General features: G+C 39.7%; 1 protein-coding gene across 2 annotated transcripts in view; it reads right to left on the reverse strand.

Moving 5' to 3' along the window:
- vap (RAS p21 protein activator vap) overlaps positions 1–17315 on the reverse strand; it is a 446783-nt gene that overhangs the window by 381343 nt on the left and 48125 nt on the right. For both annotated transcript variants that reach the window (XR_010858638.2, XM_067137984.2), the window contains exons 5-6: positions 12233–12453; positions 9107–9218 (exon numbers count right to left, since the gene is read on the reverse strand). Coding sequence is in view for 1 of the 2 variants with exons in the window: in XM_067137984.2 (XP_066994085.1) it covers positions 9107–9218; positions 12233–12453 (333 nt within the window). In the remaining variant the exon portion in view is untranslated. The remainder of the gene's footprint in view (positions 1–9106; positions 9219–12232; positions 12454–17315) is intronic.

Raw genomic sequence — 17315 nt, forward strand, 5'->3', positions numbered from 1 at the left:
CATCGTCTATAATAGTGTTCTGCAGTTTCTTTAAGCTTTTTGAGCCCATCACAATACCATCCGCGTAGGCATATGCTGCTACATCTTCATTTTGTGCAATTTCCATAATGTCCTTTGCTGCCAGGATGAACAGCAGAGGGCTTAGTGGGTCCCCTTGGAGTACACCATTTGTTTGAATTATTGGTTCTGAAAGGTCTAGGCTGCCCGAGATCCTTATCCTGTTCCATTCATTTATGGAGTTTATAATTCTTGTCCAGGTGCTGTCTCTTCCTAGAGATTCCTCGAGCTTCCTTTGTACTAATGTTTAGTCCAGGAGATCAAAGGCTTTTGTGAAGTCTATAAAGATTGTATAGTATTTTTCCTTCCTTTCAATAGCTTCCCATATGTTGTTTAGCAGTAGTTCCACTGCTTCGACAGTGGATCTTCCTTTCCTAAACCCGAATTGAGATTCTGGGAGGTGGTGTTCTACTGTGTCCCTTATTATATCTGTGTTTAGTTTTGTGAATACCTTAAAAGGATTGTTTTCCAATGCTATTCCTCTATATTTAATTGTGTCCTTCGGATCTCCTTTCCCTTTGAACATTACCTTTACTATTGATTGCCTCCACTGATCTGAGATTTTTGTTGTTTCTATGCATTTATTATAAAGCTTTGTCCAAATTGGTGTTAGTAGATGAGCCATGTCTTTAAGGAATTCATTATATATCATATCTGGTCCTGCAGCTTTTTTCTTTTTTGTGGATTCAATAATGTTTTGAACCTCATTTGTAGTAAATGGAGACCATGCTGCCGTCTCATGCGTTGTATGTTCTTGTTTGGTTTCCGGTGTTCCTTCTCTTCCTTCTTTATTGAGGGTGTCTTTGAAATGTCTCATCCATTCCTCTATGCTGATGTAGTGGGTCTGAGCCTGCTTTCGAGGACGGATTGCTATGAATGGGTCTCTCCTGGCTTCCTCAAGTATTCTTCTCCCTTCTTCCCTGTATGACGTTTTCTCCGATGTTTGTGTTTTGTAGCGTCTTCTTATCTTGGTGTACGTCCGAAGGAGTGTATGATTCTCAATGTCCGATTTTAGTTGGTGTAGAGCTTGAAGCACCTCTTTCCTTAGTAGGAAGCACACTTGATCGAACCATGCTTTTGCTTTTTGCACTTTCCTGGGGATGGCAACTTGTGTTAAGAGTTTTTCCAGTTCTTGAACTGCTTCCTCTACATTTGAGTTGTCAATTAGTGTTTTGATTTGTTTCATCTGTTCTTGGCATTCTTCCACTTTCCTGACATCCAATCTCCATGAGTGTTCTTTTTTTGTTTGTTCTTTGCCTTCCATTTATTTTGTATGTTGATGCTCATTGGAATGTGTTTTCTTATTGGTGTGTGGTTCGCGTTCCAAAGTGGGTTGGTATCCCCTTTTATTTCTCCTCTTATGAGGTCGATGTCTATAGAACTTTTGTCGTTGTGGCAAATATATGTAGGGACATTGGTGTCATTTAGCAGGATGAAACCTTCTTCTTGAAGTGAATCTACCGACAATTTAAATCCCCTGCAGTAACTAGAGGGATGTCTTTCTTGCTCTGTGTTATTTGTTGGCTCAATTCGTCTATTATGTCTATAGCCGTTGCATTTGGCTGAAAGTAGGTTGCTAATATTGTGATGTAATTTGTTTCTATTAGAATGGAGTGGTTCTGCTCAGATGTCAATACAATTGGTGTTATCCACGATTTAAGAAGGACTGTTATTCCTCCTTGGGGTCTTCCTCTTTCTCCTTGTTTCGCTAGCTGGTGTATGCTATAGTATTCCAGGTGTTGCCAATGGTCTGTGAGAAAGGTTTCTGTGAATATAGCTGCCTCATGTCCTTCAAGAAAGTCTGGTGGATCTATGCACGCTGCGTTTTTTAATCCTTCTACATTCCATAACATAATTTTCATACTTCTTCTCCCATCGATTTCTCCAAGTCTTGTAATTTCCGAAAGCTGCTGAATCGTTTTATTCAAGTGATGTCCCTGTGTCCTTTTGAAAAGACTGAATAAAACGGTAGTGTCTGTTACTCCCGTTGGCCAGAATTCCGTCTTGTTTGCACTTTCAAGGGAGTTAAAAGGTATTCCTACCCTGAAAGCTTTGGTGCTGTATGTTGTTTCTATCTCTTCGCAAGTAACATTCTCTGTGATTCCCTTTTTGGCTAGGAATCTTTTTGCGGTATCTTTCGTAGTCTTCTGTGTTTAAGAACAAGACTCCAAACTGCAACTCTATCTTTCGTATTATGCATAACACTTTCTTATGTTATGCATATCCTTCGCTATCATTATCATCAACGTCCCACTCCAGTCGCCTGGGTGTGGTTAACAAGCCTCCTCCACTACTTTCTGTCCTTCCAATTTTCCTGCTCCATTACTTCCGTCACATCCAATCCAGCTTCTCTAATGTCCTTTCAAATCTGATCCATCCACCTTCTTCTCGGTCTTCCAACTGGTCTTTTTCCCTTAACTTCTCTTTCCAATTCCCTTCTTGCTACGCATTCCTTTCCCATTGTTTTTACACGTCTGAACCATCTCAGTACAGAAGATACAGAATCCTTCGCTATACCCTCCTTAATTCCCTTCTCTCTCTTGCTTGTCTCACCTCCTCTTGTCCCCCATGTTCTTCCCTTTCCTTATCAACCTGATAAATTTACTGAATTTTGTTTTCAACTTTTACTTCCCATTGCTTATTTCTGCATGATTTACTTTTCTTTATTCTTCTTTTTACTCCTTTGACCCCGAATTGAACTGAGAAAAGTTCCCTTGAAGTTCTTATTAATGTTACAACTTCCACCTCTTTAAATAGATTTCAATATTCAAGTTAAAGGAAACTATCCACAGCTGTAATACAGTAATACAGTTTCCATAGAAACAATTTACAACATTTAAATAGACGACTGTTCACAGTTTGTTTTTCAAGAATAATTTTAATGTTTATAAAGAAACTTTATACATGTTTTATCATTCCTGCTTCTGATCAATTGTGACAAGACCTTTTATGATACAGATGTTGATTCCCGTAGGGAATCTGAAATATTTGTTCCGAATGAGTAAATTTATAATACCAACATAAATGGTCCGTTATTGGACATTATAAATTAATATCTCATTATGAGACAAAGTCTCTCATAGTGCATTGGCACTGCCGGTGCTACAATTAGCTTATGCAGTGGCCTCCACGGTATGCACTGGCCAGCGTCTTGGCAGCTGTGCTAGAGGTACCAACTGATGAGCCCAGCCTAGCACACGAGGTCGAAACGCTGGCAACCAGGAAGCTGGAAAATTTATAATGTCCAATAAAGGAACATTTGTATTGGTATTACAAGACCTTTTATTTAAAAAGAGAATCTTCCTACTCTAAGAAGAACTCAGGACTTTCAAGATTCCATAAGTGCTGTTCTAACTGTGACTGTCGTATTTACAGAGAAACTCTATGTGGTTCGATCTTAGTATAACATTTCATTAATGACAAGACTTTTTATTTATTTGAAAATCCTACAGTTCTAAGTCGAACTCAATAATTTCAAAGTTCTAACTTGAGTGAAAAGAATTATATTGTGTTAAGTGTCGTTCTAATCGTGACTTCAAGATTTTGAAATTGTGATTATTTGAAGTTTTATTCTTCAAATACTTTCAGGGGCATCACAAGTCCCATATTAAGAGTGTTTATATGTGCATTGATTTAATGATGATATACTATGTGATCAAAAGTATCCGGACACCCCCAAAACATATGTTTTTCATCTTAGGTGCACTTTGCTGCCACCTACTTCCAGGTACTCCATAGCAGCGACCTCAGTAGTCATTAGACATCGTGACAGAGCAGAATGGGGCGCTCTACGGAACTCACGGACTTCGAACGTGGGCAGTGATTGGGTGTCACTTGTGTCAGAAGTCTGTCGGCAAGATTTCCACACTCCTAAACATCCGTAGGTCCACTGTTTCTGATGTGATAGTGAAGTGAAAACGTGACAGGACAAGTACAGCATGAAAGGGTATAGGCCGACCTCGTCTGTTGACTGACAGAGACCGCCGACAGTTGAAGAGGGTCGTAAAGTGCAATAGGCGGGCATCTATCCAGACCATCACACAGGAATTCCAAACTGCATCAGTACTGCAGTACTGTGACAGTTCGGCGGGAGGGGAGAAAACTTGGATTTCATGGTCGAGCGGCTGAACATAAGCCCCACATCACGCAGGTCAATGCCAAGCGACACCTCGCTTGGTGTAAGGAGCGTAAACATTGGACGATTGAACAATGGAAAAACGTTGTGTGGTGTGACGAATCACGGTACACAATGTGGTAATCCGATGGCAGGGTGTGGGTATGGCGAATGCCTGGTGAACGTCATCTGCCAGCGTGTGTAGTGACAACAGTAAAATTCGGAGGCAGTGGTGTTTGGTGTAGTCGTGCTTTTCATGGAGGGGGATTGCACCCCTTGTTGTTTTCCGTGGCACTATAACAGCAAAGGCCTACATTGATGTTTTAAGCACCTTCTTGCTTCCCACTGTTGAAGAGCACTTTGGGGATGGCGATTGCATCTTTCAACACAATCGAGCACCTGTTCGTAATGCACGACCTGTGGCGGAATGATTACACAACAATAACATCCCTGTCATGGACTGGCCTGCACAGAGTCCTGACCTGAATCCTACAGCACACCTTTGGGATGTTTTGGGACGTCGACTTTGTGCCAGGCCTCACCGACCGACATCGCTACCTCTCCTCAGTGCAGCGCTCTGTGAAGAATGGCCTGCCATTCCCCAAGCAAACTTCCAGCACCAGGCTGAACGTATGCCTGCGAGAGGGGAAGCTGTCGTCAAGGCTAAGGGTGGGCCAACACCATATTGAATTCCAGCATTACCGATGGAGGGCGCCACGAACTTGTACGTCATGTTCACCCAGGTGTCTGGATACTTTTGATCACATAATGTATGTATATTTAAGATTGCCTGTTCTCATATTTGGCTGAAGACGACGCTTAACAGCGTCGAAACTAGTTCCAAGTAAATGTTATAACTTATTTGGTTTAATATTAGTATTGAAAAGGTGGATTTTTAATTTTACTTATCTATTATTCTCGGCTCAATACAGACTTAAAAATGAAATTCTTAAATTTAAATATCTCCAAAAGACAAGGAGAGACAAAATAAGGAATGAAAGTATTCGGCAACAACTTGAATTGGACAGGAGCCCACTGGAAACCTTAGAATTAAGCAGATTATGATGGTATAGACATATGAGAAGAATGGCTCCAATTAGGACCCGAAGAGCATACTATGAAAGGAATGTTATAAGAGGCTCAGAAAGGAGGTGTTGTGATAGTTGGGAAAAGCAAATTTTCAAAGACCTTGCTAAACGTGATGTAAATTGGCAACAAAAGGTAGAACATCAGCTGTGGATGGACAGGACAAAATGGAAGAGGCTCGTAAACACCTACACCTGGCTTTTGGAGCGGAAAATCGATGATGATGCTGATGAGTAAGGATGTAAAGGAGAGAGCATGGTAAGACTGCAAATAGAGTATGGTTCCAGTGTATAGGACCCTCACCATAAATATTTAATTCAAGAACTGGAAAAATTCCAAAGAAAAGCAGCACGATTTGTTCTGGGTGATTTCTGTCAAAAGAGTAGCATTACACAAATGTTGAAAAATTTGTGCTGGGAAGACTTGGAAGAGGAGACGAGCTGCTTGACTAAGTGGTATGTTCTGAGCTGTTAGTGGAGAGATGGTGTGGAATGTTAATACACAAATAAGTTTGAGTGATGTTTTTAAAAGTAGGAAAGATCACAATACGAAAATAAAGTTGGAAATCAAGAGGACAAAATGGTGCAAATATTCATTTATAGGAAGAGGAGTTAGGGATTGGAATAATTTGCCAAGGGAGATGTTCAATAAATTTACAAATTCTTTCAAATTAAGAAAAGACTAGGTAAACAACAAATAGGAATTCTGCCACCTGGGGCGATGTATTGATTGAGCTTCGACAAGGCCAAGGCAAATCACATGACATGTCTATGCACTACCCTGCCACGCGTGAACGACAGACAGCCTGATTCCAGAATAGTCTGAGCCAATTAAAGGAGACCTAACGACCAATTACCGTTCTTGTTGGAGTACACGCCTTCCAAGCCGAGAATATAAAAAGCCTCGTTCCGAGTAAATCACTCTCTGAATGCTCTACTCTATTCTCTGAATATTCTGCACTCTGCATTGTCTGTACTTGCTATTCTGCTGTGCGACGCTACGACCACGTGGAGAAGTAACTTTTCAGTGCAAGCAGACACCCGTTCTGCCACAATTTAGTGAACTAATTAGCTAGCTCCTACGGAGTAAAAATCATCTCAAAACCCAAGTTAAGTGTGACTATCTAGAAGAATAATCAATATTCTGCGTGTGTTTGTGCCAATATTTACTCTTGCCATCTCAGTTACAGCTTACGTCCGGAACTCAACAGAAGTCGTCTTGAAAGCCACAGCACATCAACATGGATAATCCAGCAATCATCTGCAACTCAACTTCGAGGGACCTCGACTAACAAGTCTCCATGGATCTCTAAAATGTGAGGCGTCTCTGGTCATTGGAAGGAAACTGACCGGGGAAATGCTGGAATGATTGACTGCTACCTGGGATCGAACCTCATCTAAAACTTGAGTACCATTTAATTTCTGTCTCATCTTTTGTAAAACTAGAGGTCTTTCTTCTTTAAATCATAGATCTATTAGTTTTGTTGTAGTTAGAAACATTTCATTCTTCCATTTCTTAAGGTGCCGTGGTAGACGAGTTACGTGTGTGAATGAAATTTTGAACCTGTTAGAGTAGACATGTACCGGGCGAGTTGGCCGTGCGTGTAAAGGCGCGCGGCTGTGAGCTTGCATCCGGGAGATAGTAGGTTCGAATCCCACTATCAACAGCCCTGAAAATGGTTTTCCGTGGTTTCCCATTTTCACACCAGGCAAATGCTGGGGTTGTACCTTAATTAAGGCCACGGCCGCTTCCTTCCAACTCCTAGGCCTTTCCTATCCCATCGTCGCCATAAGACCTATCTGTGTCGGTGCGACGTAAAGCCCCTAGCAAAAAAAAAAAAAAAAGAGTAGACATGTAGTCTGTCTTTGAATGATTTCCCGTGCTTATGAGCTAAATATCTAAAAATCACTGACCACGCGATAAATCTATTTTTTTGTAATGTTGAAATTTATCAGACTTGAATTTACGTGTACATTTTGTGAGATTGGGTCGAACCTAATGTCTTTTCAAGATCACTTGTATTCTTTAGGATCGAGTCATCTAATTTTATGATATTTCACGAGGATTGGTAGATGTAATAATCACTTGAGTAATAATAAAAATGACTAAAGATCGGGTAAAAGAGAATTAAACGCTCGTGAGCCATAACTTTACAGTAGATTCCTTATATGTGAGATTGAATGTGCTCTGTTTATGAAGTGTCTGGAATATGACCAATCCTGCGGGATATTCATTATGTAATTGAGCGATTGGATGATTTATTTATGATTGACTTGTTCTTGTGTTATTGGGAGCGCAAGATAAATTATAATTAATGGAGCACGTGTTGCGTGTGCATTTCACGGATAGGGAATAATAATGCGATTGAGGCTCACGGACGCGATAGTTTCAACTGGTAACCCATGTGCTGGTAGCGATTACGGATTTTATTGGAATCTTCAATTATAATTTCAAAAGTTAGATGAATCTCCATCGTTGTGAGAAGCATATTCCTACCCAAGTGATATCCCTAACTTCGATCACTAGTCACCATTAATGATAAAAATAATTTCAGTACACAAATTATCTCCTACTGGATATGACGTGACCTGACCATTCTTAAAAGTCACGAGTAAACTTGCAGGAACAGGATTCGACGTAAATAATGTATATAAAATACGTGTTTCCCAGTATGAATGAGTGTGTGTGTGTAAATATGTGGATTTTTTCTTGTATCATGTTTGTTCTATTTAACTTGATCTGGTCATGTACTTGTGGCGACGCAGATTACATTCATTGTTGTGTGCTACCTTAAGAAGTAATTTTCGTGCCCTTAAGAGAAAATTTGATAAGTTTAAGTCGAGGTAGACTAGGAAAGGATTTATTTTGTTGATGAACGTGATTTAAAAGTAAAGATCATCTCGTTATTTTCACAAAGGCAATCGATTTGTAAAGTAAACTATTATTTAACTAGCTCACACGTGGATAACAAAGTTTTTCTAACGCATTTATATTTGAATTTTGAAATATTTTAAAACTAATTTGAAACGTAAATGCCATGCAAAGATCAGAAGTAGATGTTCACTAGTTGCATAATTACTTTGAATTCGGGTGATAATGAATCACAATAAATAATTGGAGAATAATTATTTTGGAACGTAAATGACAATTGCTATGTGAATGATGCAGTGAGAAATTAATTAGAAACACGATCGTGTGATGGTGAAGAACGTGTTAATTAAATAAGGAGAGAGATTGATAACAATAAGAAGAAGAATAATTAATTAATTTTGAAGTTTTTGAAATTAATTTCGATTTTCTATTAAAGCTTATACTGGTGTTATTGACCAATGTTAAATACTTTAAATGATAAAACTTAGTAGAATTCAGCTTAAACCACGTGTTGAGGCTACTTTAAAGTCATGAAGCCTTTAACTACTTTACTGTAAAAACATTAGCAAAACAGTTATCTAGTTATTTTGTGAACCTCTTTGTTAAGTTCTTGAATTCTTTCAGCCGAATATTTTGATTTTAAAAGGCGGTAGGCCTAATTTTTCTTTTGATTTTCGTTACAGAACAGTAAGGCTGGAGGTTAAGAAATACGTGTCTCTCAAAGACTGAGGAAGAAATGGATATTATGAAAGTTACTCAGAAAGTAATATCAGTAAGAACATTTTCATTTGTGATCTGCTTGTGTTAATAAATGTCAGAGTGTTGTTTTAAATTTTTTTTTCTTTGCTTGGTCATCAACCCTTCTTTTTCCTTAAATGCCTCTAGAAAACAGTAGCCAATGAACGAACGGTCCACCTTGGGATCTCTTGCTCACTGGCTGGGCTTAGCTAGGCAATAATGGGGGCAATATATACGTACCTTTATTCTTCTTCACACCCGACTGCTCCCTGCACTCTCGAAGTGTTGCATAAATCTTTTCAGCATGTTGTACTTCTTTGGGTTTGACAGTTCCTTCACCATCTGACATAGACTGCAAATACATTACTTTGTGATTAGTGAACAAGTGATGAAGAGCTTAGTATACAAAATAGTTTGGTTCCATCCTTAGCCCTCCAAGTGCTATTGTCTCGCTACGAGACGATTCGGATCCCAGCTCAAGTGCTATCGTCTTACAGTCATCAACTCTTAAAATTGGTATAACAATTGATTTTACAAATATTCTCGCTGCAAAATGAAATTTTCTATCTGGTAGGCAGTCCAAGTAGGCCTTTATTTAGGGAAGGAAAGCAGTAAGCGGCGATCTTGTCAGCTGTGAACTGGTCTTTGTTTACGTTTACTCAAACTGTCCAGTTGCTTCGAGCGTTTGATGATTATTGTTTGCTAGCCTTGGGTTACATCGTAATAGAGGGCATCATGTTCTCGTGGATAAGAACAACCGCACTGTGACTGTCATCAGGGCAAATTCAAGTCTGGAAGTCATATATAGAAGAACTGTTCAACGATGATAAACCTAACGAACATGGTGTGCAAACACAGGTTCTGCCATTTTGAAGGACGAGGTGAGGCGTGTCATCTGCCAAACGAAGAATGGAAAGGCCCCTGGACCTGATGAATTGCATGCAGAACTCCTCACACTCCTGGACGACAATGGTATCAGTATTCTGACAGAGCTATTCAGTAAAATCTACTCCACTGGAATAATCCCAGAAGACTGGCTTAGGTCCATTTTTATCACTCTCCCCAAAAAGGCAAACGCTAGACGATGTGAAGAGCACAGAACCATCAGTCTGATGAACCATATCCTGAAGGTATTCTTAAAGATCATTCATTGCAGAATCTGCGCTAAGTGTGAAGAAGTGATAACTGAAACACAGTTCTGATTCAGGAATGATCTTGGGACTAGAGATGCACTTTTCTGTATTCAAGTACTTGTCCAGAGTTGCTTGGAAATGAACAACGATGTATATGCATGTTTCGTAGACTACGAAAAGGCATTTGACAAAGTCCAGCATGGGAAGTTGATGGAAATTCTGCAGAACATCAGACTTGTCGACTGAGATATTTGGATTATTGCCAACTTGTACTGGGGTCAGAAAGCAACAGTCAAGATTGAGGAAAACCTGTCAGAAGAAATAGATATCCGCCATGGCGTTCGACAAGGCTGTGTATTATCGCCTCTACTCTTCAACATTTACTCAGAGGCTATCCTTGCAGAAGCTCTGAAAGAACCGTCTACCATAGGCATCGTTATCAACGGGGAATGTCTAAACAACCTCCGTTATGCTAGTGACACGGTATTGCTAGCAGACAACGCAAGAGACCTTCAAGTATTATTAGACAAAGTGAATGTTACTTGCAACTATAGAGGACTGAAGATAAACATTACAAAAACCCAGTTCATGGTCATCAGTAAACGGCAAGACGTCCATGTGCAGCTCACTTTCGACAATGAACCCATCGCTAGGGTTCACCAATACCAGTATCTAGAATGTTACCTCAACCAGAAATGGAACTGCAGCCAAGAAATACGGGTCCGCATTGAACATGCGAGAAGCATCTTCATGAAGATAAAAAAACTGCTCAACAACCGCAACCTACAACTAAACCTAAGGCTCTGTCTGGTCTGTGCCTACGTCTTTCCCACGTTACTTTATGAAATGGAAGGCTGGACACTTACTCAAGCCCTCTGTAAAAGACTGGAAGCATTCAAAATGTACGTGTACAGATGGATGCTTCGCATTTCGCGGACAGACAGAATCCAGAATTCCGAGGTGTTAGATCGACTTGGAAAGAAGACTGAAGTCATGCTGACCATTGAATGGCGGAAGCTGGAATATTTCGGCCATATAATGCAGAATGATAAGTATAAAATCCTGCAGCTTGTTATACAAGGAAGAATAGAAGGATGTACGAGTCCTGGTAGATGACGAACTCCACGAAGAAGAACCTCGTACACTGGCATGGGTTGGACACAATGGCTTTGTTCCGTGTCGCTGCATCCAAATTCAAGATCGCCATGTTCACCGCCAACCTTCGCTAGAAGATGGCACATTAAGAAGAAGCCAATTTGTGATAATTGTGTGCCTGATTTACTCTATTTTAATTGGTTTATTCTAGTTTAGTGATCATTGTAATATAAACATGAGTGAACTAAGTGGTACAAGTGCAATTAGAGAAGCATTGGAGGAGCTTGGGAGTGATGAAAGTGAGGACGACAATGATAATGTAGAAGATTTTCCTGATGATTTATCATTAGACTACCTTTCTTCTGGAAGTGGGGAAGAATATGACCCTAATTTAGATACCTGTGACTATAGTGATGCGTCAAGTAGTGATGTAGACATTTCAAACGTGCTAACCCTACCAGGCACTTCTAGACCTAATGACCCACCACACAGACTCTCTCCGAGTCTTTTTATCTGTGACTTTTTTATTATTCATTTAGGTTTTGATTATTATATATCATTGTGCTTGTAATGAAATTTGGGACATTTTGTATATTTTGGAATTTAATTTCAGATAATGTAGTGCTTGTGACCCACCTCAAAATCGGGAATATCTATTGATTAGTTTTTTAAAATATGACTAATCATCCATTATACTTTTACTGGATACCTGTAAAACATCCTACTATTATCTTATTCTCTAATTCTTCCTGAACAAATTGATATATAATATGCCATATATAGTTACAAATTTGTATTTATTATAATTTTATTTAAAATGTATCTGCACACTGCCTTAAGAATGCTCAGCACTTTAAGAGTGAAACGATCAGCACTTGGAGGGTTAATAAAAGACCTTCATGAAGCTAAACAAAAGTCATAGTAAGCAGGCTCATCTTTAACTAGAAAATTGAAACATATCTGCCCATATTTGTACTGACATTTATAATATTTGGTCGATTTGATAACACACAAAAATAAATACCTACAGATAATATTTTCAAATTACCAACTGTACCAAACAAAAATATAATGATGCTCCATTTACTGACATTTACTTTAGACCAATGACTATTAGGAAAAGAATTAAAACATTTACCCTGCCAACTGCTAGTACAAGAGTATGTCCTTCAACGATTTGCTCCTTCCGATATCTATTAATAACTGCATCCAAGCATTCAAACGTTCGACCTCCCATGAGGTACCTTACACCTTTCTTCTGAATGCGAAAACGCTGAATCTGATTGTTGATATGGAAGAAGAGTGAGTAATCCCCAGGCGAGTTGTCACTTGGGCGAACTAGAAAGCTTCCAGGGCCAGCTGAAAAATTTCATTTCAGTGTGACAAACACATAAAAATGAATTAAATTTTAAAAAATCATACATACATACATACATACATACATACATACATACATACATACATAATCATAGACTGTTATGACTTTCAGCATTCAGTCTACAAACCTCTGAGAATTTACTGACAATCCTCTATTTGTAACTAGTTCTGTGGCCTCGTTTATTTCCATACCTATTATCTTTAAATTGTTAGATTCTGAGCCTAACCATTGACTTGCTCTCCCTCGACTTCTCTTACGCTTCATAATAATTCCATTATTATCGAAGCCTTTCGGAAGTTGCAAGGGCGGCAGTCTAGATGATTGACTGAAATGGCCTTGTAATAATACTCAATATGGCTTAGCTGTGTAGATACTGCTACACGGCTGAAAGCAACGGCAAACTACTGCCGTAACTAACTCCCGAGGACATGCAGCTCCCTTCAAACATTGATATACGAAGTAGAAAGATGTTTGGAGCGTGGCATTGTATGGAAGTGAAACATGGACGATAACTAGCTCAGAAAGAAAGAGAATAGAAGCTTTTGAAATGTGGTGTTACAGAAGAATACTGAAGGTGAGATGGATCGATCGAATCACGAATGAAGAGATACTGAATCGAATTGGTGAGAGGAGATCGATTTGGCTAAATTTGTCAAAAAAAGATCAGATGCAAGGTTTTTCAGGCGTTTGCTCTATTAAACAGCGTTTTGTCTTAGGTCTGATACTAGACTCATCAGCGTGGGATGTGTCAGACCCTAACCACTGACTCTGGGGTGTATGCAAGTGAACTTATCAGAAGCCCTTGTAAGAAGCACAGTCTGATAACTGCATACGGGAGATAAATCTCCACCATGGAATTATTGCCCGCCTAGCAATTCTGAATGGAAAATTCTAAATTCCCATGGAGGAATTAGATATTTTTCACCAATAGAGCATGTCAAAAATTTCAAAAACAGATTGGATGTAAGGCTTTTCATGCGTTTGCTCTATTAACCAGCGTTTTGTCTTAGGTCTGACACTAGACTCATCAGAGTGGGATGTGTCAGACCCTACCCACTGACGCTGGGGTGTATGCAAGTGAACTTATCAGAAGCCCTTATAAGTGGCACAGTTTGATAACTGCATACGGGAGATAAATCTCCATAATGGAATTGTTGCCCGCCTAGCAATTCCAAATAGAAAATTCTAAATTCGCATGGAGGAATTAGATATTTTTCACCAATAGACATGGTTTTTGAAGGAAGTGTAGGTGGTAAGAACAGTAGGGGTAGACCAAGGTATGAATATGATAAGCAGATTAGAGCTGATGTAAGATGCAATAGTTACATAGAAATGAAAAGGTTAGCACAGGATAGGGTGGCATGGAATACTCCATCAAACCAGTCTATGTACTGATGACTCAAACAACAACAACATTCTCCTAGGTAACCTATCCTCCTCCACCTGCCTCACATGACCCCACCACGATGCTGGTTTACGCGAACAGCTTTCATTCATTCATTTTTAGGTATCGTCATTGTTCCCATCTGTTTGTATCAGCAATTGTTCTTGTTAAATTCATGTCTGTTACTTCTGACTTATGAGATATCCTGAGTCCACCCTGCTTTCAATCCTGTAAAGCGAAGTTGGTCTGAAAACAGACCGATGTAGACAGTTTCATTCAGGAGCTGACTTCCTTCTTACAGACTACTGTTAATCGCAACTGCAAGCTCACTATATTGGTTTTTTATTTTTTCTATTTGCTTTACATCGCACTGACACAGATCTTGTTGCAACGATGGAATAGGAAAGGGCTAGGACTGGGAAGGAAACAGCTGTGGCCTTAATTAAGGTACAGTCCCAGCCTTTGACTGGTGTGAAAATGGGAAACCAAAGAAAACCATCTTCGGGCTGCCGACAGTGGAGTTCGAACCCACTATCTCCCGGATGCATTGGTTTTACTATGCCTTCATTCAATCTGTCTCACTATACTACCTCCTGGGAGAACACACATCCTAAATACCGGTATTTAAAATTACGTATCTACTTGTTCCAGCTTTGTAACCCCCAAATCTGACATTCAGTTCTCTTTGATTTCTTACCTACCAATTTAGTCTCGGAAAGGCCTATTTTCAAGTTTCAAAATATTAGGTGCAGGCTTTCAGCACAGTCAGCCATTAAGACCAAGTCGCCAGCATAGGCCAAACTGCTTACTACATTTTCATCAACTGATCCCAATCTGCTACTTAATATCTTTCAGCAAATGATCCATGTAAACTATGAACAACAGAAGTGAAAGATTACAACCTTGTCCAACCCCTGTAAGTATCTAGAACCAAGAACTCATTCTACCATAAATACTATAAATTCTCACTGCTGTCCAATGGTCACCATAAATGCCTTTGATTGATTTTAATAATCTGCCCTAAATTCTACAGTCCACCAATACAGAGAACACCATTTCCCTCGGTACTCTGTCATATGCAATATCTAGATCTACGAAACAAACTTAACTGCCTATTCCTCTCATAGCATTTTTCAATAATTACCTGGCACATACTGAAAATCTAATCCTCACAGCTGCTCTGCTGTCTGAAGCCACACCAGTTTTAGTCCATCTTCCTCTCAACCACTGACCGCACCCTCTCCTTCAAAATCCCAATGAAGACGTTGCGTGGAATATTGATCAAAGAGAAATCTTGATAGCTGTTGCAATTCTCCCTGTTACTTAGGTTATCGATAGGTGCAATTTCTGCTTTTGTCCAATCAGAAGGTACCTTAGTAATACTCCATGCTAATCTTATTACTCTATGAAGCCAATTTCATCCCTGTCTTCCCACTATAATTCACCATTTCAGGTCTAATTTCATCTACTGCAACTTTATGACTATGGAGTTTCCGTCCTTTCCACTTCTTCAAATGTAATTTCACCAACATCATCATCCTCCTCCCCATGAGCTCAGTTTTTCATGTCACCAGAAAGATTTATTTTTACTGTACATTGAGAAGATTTTCAAAATATTCCTTCCACCTGTCTGGAATTCTCTGGGATCTATGAGTTCACCTGATTTACCCAAAACACTATTCATTACCTTTATTTCTCCCTTCCTAGGATTCTTTAATACTGTTGAGAAAGATTTACCTACTGGCTGATCTAGCCTTTTCAGGTTATTACCAAAACCTTCCCACGACATAATCTTAGATTCAATTATATTTGTTTCGACCTGTTTCTTTCATCTACATAGAATTCCCAGTCTCCATCACATCAGTCCTTTTGTTCCGAGCCATTTTTGATATATCACTCTCTTTTTTTTTTTTTAATTTTTCATTGTTTTACAATCTGCTCTCACTTCACCATTTCAAGATGTTCGCTTCTTTCCAACTTTACACTCAGCTGTTTCTAAACATTTCTCTGCTGTTTCGACTACAGCATCCCTGTATGCCACCCATTCTACTTCTATATAGTGATGGGCAGTCTGAGACGAGGTCTCGAGATTTCTCAGGATTTTTCGAGACTAGAGCAGGCACCATTTCTTGCGAAATCTCGAGAGAGTTGTCCCCGCATTGTGCAGCGAGCAGCGTGTCGTAGGCCTACAGGTAGTCGGAGCTGAATGTTGTTTGTGCCGAGTATGCGAATAGCCAACAACGGGCCTTCTCAATTTCGTAAATACGTGTCAACAAGCGAATAGGGCTTTCATTTCTACCGAGGTCTATTTTGACGCAGTATGACACAATTATAAAGGATAGGCATTCTGGCATTGTTTGCACTGGTAGGTACACAAATAAGTGGTTTGAGTACACAACCTGACGGCTACTGTAGGTACACGTACCTGGATACTAGAGGTGTGCATTATTCGAACTCGAGACAAGGCAAGATGCGCCTTGCTGCACATGCAATCGCCATTACGCGTGAGTGGATTGTGAAATCTAAAATGCTTCAGTTTGCTCCAGTTCTTTCGACAGGTATGTGTACATCATTATTAGACCCCGCATTCAATAACATATGACAACTGCTTGTGTTTACCGATAATTTGTTGACGAAGGAAATAATTCCTTACAATGTTAGAGAGTATTCGCGTCATAATTCGGTACTCCGATATATGACGGTGCAATGTGAAATTGTGTTTAGTTGTACGCGACAACTTGAAGACGATGTCCAAAACACAACGTAAGTTGTTAATGTCGGTTATTTTTAAGAGATGTCACATAGCACAGCCCACTGTGTTGCTTATTCAAAAGAAGTAAAATACATCAGCAGAAATACTTCTGGGATGATCCGGCACTTACAAACGCATAATATCAATGAAGAGGAATCGTCACAGAACACCTCCGGTCCGGTATGAATCACACGAAGCTACCCTGCCGACAACAATTGTCAGGCATCCAGGTAGGTTTACATCCTACTGAATGAATGAATGGCGTATGACTTTTAGTGCCGGGAGGGACCAAGGACAAGTTCAGCCTGCCAGATGCAGTTCTTTTGATTTGACTCCCGTAGGCGACCTGCGCGTCGTGATGAGGATGAAATGAGAATGAAGATGACACATACATCCAGCCCCCGTGCCAGCGAAATGAAACAATGATGGTTAAAATTCCCGAACCAGCCGGGAATCAAACCCAGAGCCCCGGTGACCAAAGGCCAGCACGCTAACCATTTAGCCATGGAGCCGCACTTACATCCTAACAACAGTCATGAACAAATTATACGGATTATTTAGCTAAGAAGTCCACCTGACATAACTCATGAACAATTTAAGATACTGGCATTCTGTATTCACTTTCGTTAATGGTATTAAGGAGCTCATAGTTCAACATGCAGTGCTTTCCTAGGCTTTTGACAAAATTTATCATCACACACGTTTCC

This window comes from Anabrus simplex, chromosome 1 (assembly GCF_040414725.1).
Source record: "Anabrus simplex isolate iqAnaSimp1 chromosome 1, ASM4041472v1, whole genome shotgun sequence".
Taxonomy (NCBI): Eukaryota; Metazoa; Arthropoda; class Insecta; order Orthoptera; family Tettigoniidae; genus Anabrus; species Anabrus simplex.